The 9343-nt window shown below is 36.0% G+C and overlaps 1 protein-coding gene across 2 annotated transcripts in view; it reads left to right on the forward strand.

Annotated features, from left to right (window-relative positions):
* Positions 1–9343, forward strand: part of LOC149420200 (putative inorganic phosphate cotransporter) — a 416275-nt gene that overhangs the window by 74560 nt on the left and 332372 nt on the right. For both annotated transcript variants that reach the window (XR_016302719.1, XM_089636514.1), the window contains exons 4-10: positions 960–1098; positions 1347–1567; positions 2932–3081; positions 3753–3885; positions 5142–5263; positions 6075–6194; positions 7209–7365. Coding sequence is in view for 1 of the 2 variants with exons in the window: in XM_089636514.1 (XP_089492640.1) it covers positions 960–1098; positions 1347–1567; positions 2932–3081; positions 3753–3885; positions 5142–5263; positions 6075–6194; positions 7209–7365 (1042 nt within the window). In the remaining variant the exon portion in view is untranslated. The remainder of the gene's footprint in view (positions 1–959; positions 1099–1346; positions 1568–2931; positions 3082–3752; positions 3886–5141; positions 5264–6074; positions 6195–7208; positions 7366–9343) is intronic.

Consider the following 9343-nt stretch of genomic DNA (forward strand, 5'->3'; position numbering starts at 1 on the left):
AATATACTTTTTAAATAAAATAAAATGTTAAAATACAACATCAAGCAAGTTATCAGGGACCGCGGAAGTACTCTATGACGGGGGGGGGCAAACTTGTTTAGTTACCGTCTCCTCTCCAGCCAATCAACTAGTTATAAATAAGACAAAACGGAGATGACTAGGTCAAACAAATAACAGGTTCAGTGAATAAAAAACTTTTTTTTTAAATATTGCTTTATTGCATTCGTTGAACGATACAAAAACGTTGCGTCTCTCAGCCGTCTTTGAAGCAAATTCCCTAAGAATTTCATTTAAATATAAACTAAATGTTTCCGCCTTATGCACGTGCAGTACGTTTCTTGTATACAACAAACACTTTTTAATTTATGAAAAAAAGCACTGTGAAGGATACAGATAATCTTTACCAGCACAGATAATCCTTCTTTACCCAGGTAGTAAAAGTGGAGGGGGCGCGGCCCCCCCCCCCCATTTAATTTTAGGGGGGCATTTGGCCCCCTCTGCCCCCCACTTCCGCGGTCGCTGCAAGTTATAATGTAAATTTTTGTGTTATAGTATAGAAATATCATATTGTTGTGAAGAGGTGAAGAGGACGGTGGTTTCATTTAAAATAAGAGTGAAACATAAAGTTTTCATTTAAAATAAGAGTGAAACATAAAGTTTTCATTTAAAATAAGAAAAAAATTAGAAACATATTTTTTTTGGACGACCACTGTTCACAGAACTGAAAATAAATTTTTTGAAGCGAGGTCTACTTTCACAGAACTACTATGAGTAGATTTCTCCACCGCCACTATTGAGGTTCAAATAGTGGGGGTGGATACCAATTTGAATGTATACCAGTATAAGAAGGTGCGAAGAAGCAGATTTCATGCCTTCTCGAAAACTCTTTGTAATGTTTTTTAAATTCGTGAAACCCGTTCATAATTTCTAATATGTGTACTACATGCTTTGATTTTCAGGGAGGTTGGGGAGCACTTTGCGCCTGTCGCGTGTTCCAGGGCTTCTTTCAAGGCCTGTTCTACCCCTCGTGCCACGCACTGTTAGGCAAGTGGGCCCCCCCGTCAGAAAGAGGTCGTCTTAGCACTTTCGTCTATGCAGGTTAGTATCATGGTGATTATACAGGTGTAACAACTCAACAGACTTCAACCAGTGATTCATAAGCTAACTTAATTTGGAGTAAAAAATACACTTATACGTCATTTTGATGTTCTGTTACATTTTTTTATCAATTAAGTTTTTCGGGTCTCGCTCCAGAGAGGAAGATATGGTAAATCTGATAAATGTCCAAACATGACTGCACTAAATCTTAAAGCAAAATGTGTTCATAAGCTTTTTTTTGTTTACAGGAGCGCAATTCGGAACTGTCGTATTCCTACCTGTGGTAGGGCAGCTTTGCGGCAGCGACTGGGGCTGGCCGTCCACCTTCTACATGTCTGGCATTGCCGGCTTCTGCTGGGTGATTCTTTACTTCTTCCTCGGTTCTAACAGCCCCAAGGACTCCAAGATCATCTCGGAGGAGGAAAAGAATTACATTGAGGCATCGCTGGGACATTCCGGAGACAAAGTGGTAAGCATAAAATGTATTTTACAGATAGCTTGATGCATAATCTTTTATTTAGTTGATACTTCCTGTCTGTACTATGACAACAGTGTCAACAGTGATTCTCAAACTGGGAAATAGCGCCAGCAAGTTCAGGGGGTGGTGATGACTTTGTAACAGAGAGGTATTGAAACAGCCCCGCCGCTGGTAGCTTAACGACTATGCCAGTCTCACCCAAAAAAATTCCCTCAGGGCCTATGTCATCTTTAGGGATGCTGTGTGATAGGTCTTTTCAGGGAAAGGAAGTTCTAGCAAGGAAAAAGGTATGAGGGGTGGGTAGGAATCGGTGGGTCAATGCGTCCAAAAGTAACGGACATACATATACACTGCGGTGGGAAGGATGGATTCATATGTACATGAACCTCACCCCATGAACCTGGGCACCCCTGCTAAGTCACCAACCGTAGCGAACCACTTAGGGTTACCTATGGCAGAGGTGTTCCCGAGGCGACGGTACCCATACCCGCCTTCCAAACAATCCATAAAACCATCATGTCACGATGAACTCATACATCATTTGTACACTAAATCCACTATTACACTGATAAAATCACATACATATTAGTACATAATGTATTATGATTGAACAAACTAAGTAGATAGGTATTTGTTTCTTTACAGCACAAATTATGATAAGAAACTGTGGCTTTTGACAATTGACTCCCGAATTTGAATTTGAATATTAAATTTCCTTAAAATATTAAATCAATGGCTTAGAGGTAAAATATTGAATCTCCAACTTTGGTCAAAAATGAATTATGTATTGAAATGTACTAAAGACGGCCCATATTTCTTTGGGTTCAAATATTGTATCTACTAAACCTACCGTCCCAAAGATATAAATATTTAAAATATATTGTAAATCTTCCAACCAACATTTAGTGTATCGCCTCAATAATATAATTTAGCTTTATGCTAAACGAAAGTCCATGCCAAAATATTGTATTTAATCAGATATAGTTACTATAATATGAAACAAAATTCTTATTATTTACGGAGATGCAATATTTTAACTCTAAGCCATCATATGATCCTTTGGGAAAGCAACCAATAACTTTTTGAAACTGTTTGATGTTAGTTTGGTGAAAAGCAAAAGTTTGATACTCTTGGACCAAATTGTTTTTGTGTTGTAAGTTTAATCATTTTTCCTTTAAACCAACTCGGTGTTGCCATTCGTCTTATTCTTTTATATGGTAGGGGGATCAGAGAGGGTCGTTCGAAGTTCGACATTAGCTTATATCTCCTCTAACCCCATTTATTATATTGCCATTTGATAGTGTAGAAGTAAAGCGTGTTTGTTCTGCATATTATAATTTTATTTCTTTTTACAGAACATTCCAACTCCCTGGAAGGCCATACTCACCAGTTTGCCCTTCTGGTCTCTCCTGATCTGCCATTGCGGTCAGAACTGGGGATTCTGGATGTTACTCACTGAGATGCCCTCGTACATGAAACTTGTCCTGGATGTTGACATTAAAAAGGTAAGCGGAAGAATCAAACCTTGCTTGAAATGGCATTAACCGTGTTTGGTGAACAGATCTGAATAGCCAAGAAATTTCCAACCATTCTCTTCCTCATCTACTTCCCCTCCCCACTTCTTTCAGTCTCACAACATACTTCAGTATGGAATGCAATAGTCCCACCGTTTGTTCATACAAAACAACTTTGCCACTTTGTGCCACCTTGCATGTATGAATATCTGCAGCAGATACTGCCCTATTCAGGAGTAATCCAGGAACTCTAATTGGAGCGGAGTGCACCAATTGCGCCCGCATAGGGCCAGCCTTGAGGAAAACCCATAAGTCATTTAATATACAAGTAAACTGGCAACTCTGAAATGTTTAAGAAATATTAATTTCAGCCCACAATCAATTTTTACATAATTTTCACAATGAAACAATAGCCTCCAAACGTTTTCTATTTCTCGGTCAATTTTCCTCCCTAAAATATTGCGAATACAAAGACAATATTAGATTGAATCACCAATACAACATTGTATTTATTTCTTAAAAGAATTGAGTTTTTATATGGACAAAACTATTTATTAATGTTCGTATTCCGTATGTACACCCGCTAACAAACAATTCATCTTAATATTTGAATGCATAAGATTATACATGTTTGTTATGTAAGTTTTGTTGGATCTTTGCAGAATGGTCTCTACTCAGCTCTGCCCTACTTCGTCATGTGGCTGCTCAGTTTCGTGGTCAGCTCTGTTTCCGACTATGTCATCAACAAGAAGGTTGTCTCAGTCACAGTTGCCAGAAAAGTCTCAAACACAATTGGTAAGAATCATTAAAATGAAGTAATTTGAATAAACCCTTACAAAAAATGCCTAATTTGGTAAATATTTACCTAACCGTTGCACTTAATAGGCACAGATTATGGAAATTACACTTCGTTTCAACTTAATTACTAGAAGTAACAACGATTTATGTCGGGATAGATGTTAAAAGATGCATTATAATTTCATTTGTATTCAAAGTTCAAAATTTACCTTATAAAACGATACCTTTGCTGCCATTTTTTCTATGGAATGACACTTGCGTAAGTTTTTTTCAATCTAAATATGCTTAAATTACTTAATTAACTCGAACTAAGAACCTAATAATCTGCTTTATGCATATAAATAGTTGTTTCTTGAAGTAATTGTTGAAACAATGTGAATTTTTATAATCTGTGCCTAAAAGTGCGGCGGTTAGGGAAATTAAATTGTAAAAAAAAAACACTTGAAGTCAGAAGGGCAAAATAAAGTGTATGAAATCAATTGTGACTTTAATAATATATTCGAGCCTTTCCATTACATCCATACTCGCCCAGCTCATTTGACACACACCTCGTGCCGTCTGGACGAAGCTATTGGTTATAAAAAGGGTCATGATACTTTTTTACTTCCAATCTGAATGGGACATTATGATTGGTTTGTGTGTCTTATACAGGGTGTATCGGCAAGTACCCGAAAAACTTTAACCAGCTATTCCTCAGCACATTTGGAGTAAAAAATGTTATTGGAGCTTTGCTGTCCGGTAACATTTTTTTTACATTAAAAACAAAAAATAAATAAAAAATCCACACTCCGTCACTGTCATTTGCATTGTTTCTCGTGTTCAACAGCTGTTATTAGCAAGTGTGTCAAAAAGTGTCCTCGCTCTTTCGTACACACTAAATAATAATAGTTAAAAATGAGACGAATGGTGCCGTGCCATTTCGTTGTGATTGTAAAAGCGCACCAACGTAGGTACGTACGTACATTCTTCAACGAAACTCGAACAAAATATTGCCAGATGGGTTTTCAAACTTTGACAAAGGATAAAACATTGGTGACATGTGGTGAAAATATGAATAGTAAATTTTTTATAAAAAAAAATGTTACCGGACAGCAAAGTGCCCATAACATTTTTTACTCCAAATGTGCTAAGGAATAGCTGGTTAAAGTTTGTCGGGTACGTGCCGATACACCCTGTATTTATACATATTTGTATATATATATATTTTTTAAAGTGTTTTTAAGAACCGATTATTAAGCATTATTTATTTTTAGGTTTCTGGGGACCAGGGTTGGCTCTCATTGGTCTGTCATATGCCCCAGCTGATATTGGATCTGCCCTTGCTCTGCTTACCGTTACAGTTGGCATGAATGCTGGTCATTATGTTGGCTTCCAGGTAAGATAACCAATGCGATTGTATATTTTGTGTAACAGTTAAATATATGAAAGATCAAATCAACACGACGATCTTTCACGGCATCAAAATAATTGGTCATTTATTCAAATGGCAAAGTAATCCGACCGCCAAAACACTGGCATTTGCTCATTATGGTGATCAAAAAATCTAAAATAATGTAACAAACAATCAAGAATTAATAAACAAAACCATCGAAAAAATTGTAAATGATCGGAGATACTTTGGAAGTATTTATGTTTGAGGCGAGCCTCTAAATTAACAATGCGTAACCATATCAGCTACCATTCATTTTGAATCCATTCAAATTCCCTACACCCATAATACATGAAATCAGCAACACTCTGAGGCGGGCACTATGTCTGCCTCGCAACATTTTGTATTGTGTAGCTCGGCGAGCAGAAATTCACGTGAGTTCCATGGGTAATATTAAAATTGAAGTAACTTTAAAGCTTATAGGTACTATATTTTATGGATACACTATTTCTATTTCTCTATTTTTGTTAGGGAGGCACACCCTCACCTGCCTCATGCCACGAACCGTCACTCGTGTTGACATGCCCACAAATTTTAGATGTGTTGGTTGGACAAATTTTAACAGTAGTAATGGTTGAATAACTTGAATCCATGACAAAATGAATTTTAAACATAATGTTCCTCCAGATATCAAACATACTGATACCGTTCGCATTGATACATAACTTCTTTAATGAAAGGGAACATCTGTGTTGCTAGACACACCAGATGCCAAAGAGATCTTTCTATAAGTGTGCCATATTTTTATGAATTACAGGTGAACCACATTGATCTAGCACCAAACTTCGCCGGTATTTTGCTTGGAATCACCAACGCCGCTGCCAATGTCCTGTCTATCATCGCGCCGCTCTCAGTGGGACTCATGCTGACTGCCGAAGTACGTTTCAAAATTTTGCGTTAAACCCTAAAGTCTCTGACATTTTGCAATGTAGAACTGTCAGAATGCAATTTGTGCAGAAAATAATGTTCGCATCACATTTGATTCGATGTTTTTTAATGTATTTCAAAATGGAATACTGTTACAAACAGATATGATATTAAAAAAAGTTTTAAATTAGTTTCTTATCACATGCGAAATGATGAAAACTATGTCTCCATGAACCATAAAACTCTTGATCAATGCCGAGATATTGGAGACCTAATAATGTTTTATCCTGGACGGATTGGCACTGTTGGTGGACTCTCTCGCTGCAGCAGCTGGTCCAGTTTTTTCACCACCTAGGATACACCTTGATGCAGAGTATCCATCTTCTATCATCGTGTCACCTCTTCCTGTTCTTCATTTTACTTAACTTCACTTTATTTTTGTAATATTTATATTTTTTGTAATACCTGCATCAACTGTAAAGAGCCCCTATGGTGATATTTCACAAAAGCGGCGCTATACAAATTGGACAATTTGTAAATTAATTAATTAATAAGATAATTCACAATTTTAGTGATAGCCCGTACCTATCACAAAATATTAATTTCAGAGATTTACTCAATCTCTGGACACAAATTATATTCCTAAGAGCAATACTAATTATCTTGAAAATGTATTTGTAAGAAGAAACTGTTCACTTTTAATAGATTATGCAGACATCGAATCGATAGAATCGATGATCGAGGCCCATTAAATTCATAACATTCTTAAAAAAATAACATTCAATTTCCAAAAAACACCTTTTGTGTCTTTGTAAGTTGCACTTTATCAGAACTGCTTACATATTATTGAAGTATTTTTCTTTTTTTTTAATTTGGTCTACATAAAAATTTCTAACACGGTAAAATATGAATGTATTAAGACAAATAAATTCAGTTGTGTTTGTTGAAAGTAGTCATCTACAGTAAAAAAACATCTATCTGTGTTAAATAAATCAATATTTTAACCATTTTGATTTGTCCTCAGAATGAAACAGAAGCCTCAGCATGGAGACCAATCTTCTTCCTCTCTTCGGCTATTTACTTCCTGACCAACCTGTTCTGGCTTCTGTTCGGCACCAGCGAGCAGCAGGTGTGGAACGACCCCGACTACCTGAAGAAGCACGATGACATTGCACAACTCGGTAATTCAAAGTGATACAATTTTATGCTTTTCAATATTGCAGACAATATCATAGTATTATTATAATCAATAATAATAATATGATGACCTATTACTATTAGCCAAGCTTAGATCTATCAGGAGGTCTATCACGGACAATCGGTAAAGCCCTATGTCAATGTTATCTATGGTCAGTTAGCGATATTTGCGAGCACGGTCAGAATATGATTCTGATAGTCGGTAGACAAAAGCCGCTGCTTTCAGAGCGGCCATCAAGGTGTCGGATAAGCTGTCAAGTTGCAAAACTTTTTAGATAATGTCTTTCGTTATGCAAAATAACCAGAGATGTGCTTTATTTCAAATAAATCCATTTCAAATGGAAATGCAAAATGGGTATTTTCCATTTTGCATTTTAAATGCTTTTCTAAAAACCATTTTGCATTTTGCATTTTAAATGCTTTTCCCAATGCATTTTCCATTTTAAATGCTTTTTTGCAACATTCTTCCTACTATCTCCACTCATTTTTTTTCATAAGCTCCAAATATAAGTCGGTCCTCAACCTCGCTATGAGAGATAATTTACATTTGTCAAGTTGCTCCCTGGTAGGAGCCCTGGCAATTGAGTGATACCATTACAAAAAATACTGACCATGGAGCCATGAAGCTGTAATATTAAATGTTAGATAGCAGTTTCTATGTTTTTAAGTTGGCAACATTAGTCCCGCGAAATTTTTTTTTTGGTTTCTAAATCTGTAGTCGTGGTGTTTTTGGATTTACCATCATGTAATATGTTTGTTCTACATTGATGTCCATTATTAAATGACAAAATTGTTTAAAAAATCTATAATTATTTTAATTGTTTAACCTGAGAAACTATTTTGCATTTTCAATGCATTTTGAAAACAGGTATTTTGCATTTTGCATTTGAAATACTTTTCTAAAAACCAATTTGCATTTTGCATTTTCAAATGGAAAAGTTTTGACCCATTTCCATTTTGCATTTCAAATGGTTTTGGGTACCCATTTTGCACATCTCTGAAAAGAACTGGCTCATTAATAAATGAATGTGAACAATTAGACTCTTACAATGGAAAGAAATAATATATACAATCAGGGCCGGCCCCATGCGGGTGCAATTGGAGCAGTTCGCTCCGGGCGCCGAATTGCCAAGGCGCCAATTGCTGGTAATACCTCGTGTAAAACATCGCCCATGAGATTATTTTATCACAACTATCTAAAACAGAAATCATCCAAAAATGATTGATTACAGTGATCTTCTACCCGAGGTGTCTACTACACTAGGCTTCTACTTGCACCAGGCGCCGTTTGGCTCAATGTCGGTCCTGTACAGTGTACACGATCGATAGACTTTGTTAATTCATCTAACACGCGGTCAATTGATTAGTCATGACGAAAGACCTCGTGAACTAATTAACTCCCTTTATAGTGTCAAAAAGTATATTCGGTCTGCCAATGTATATTAAAGTTACTATTTCAAGCGGACATTGTCAATTTATTAGAATTTTTTAACTTTTACATAGCCGTCTGACGTTTAGGAATATCAATTCATAGACAGATGCGCTAGTGTTGCCAGCGTATGTCAATTTGCATTATCAATATCAGTCTGGGTATCAACACTGCGACCATGCTCGGTAAATCGGTATAAAATCTTTGGTTGTTACGCCTGTCGAATGCTAGGTTTTATTTTTAAATAAATAAATAATATTTTAAAATACTCGATTTACTATTGTAATTAAAACATTATTAGGAAAAAAAATCTAAAAAACATCGCATTGTTTTTTGTGAAGTGTTTTTAGACGGAAATGGGTAGTTTTTTTAAATCAAAATTTGATATAACATTGAAAGGGTTAAGAATTCGACATTCGGTCATTTTGATTTTAAATAACCTCTCATATCACCCCACATTTTTTGATCCATAGTTTATAGGACACCCTGTATAAAACAAGTTATGTAGTTTGTCGCAAAAAAGAAAAAAGAAA

This window comes from Hesperophylax consimilis, chromosome 10, assembly GCF_061612785.1.
Source record: "Hesperophylax consimilis isolate HC1 chromosome 10, BYU_Hcon_1.0, whole genome shotgun sequence".
NCBI lineage: Eukaryota > Metazoa > Arthropoda > Insecta > Trichoptera > Limnephilidae > Hesperophylax > Hesperophylax consimilis.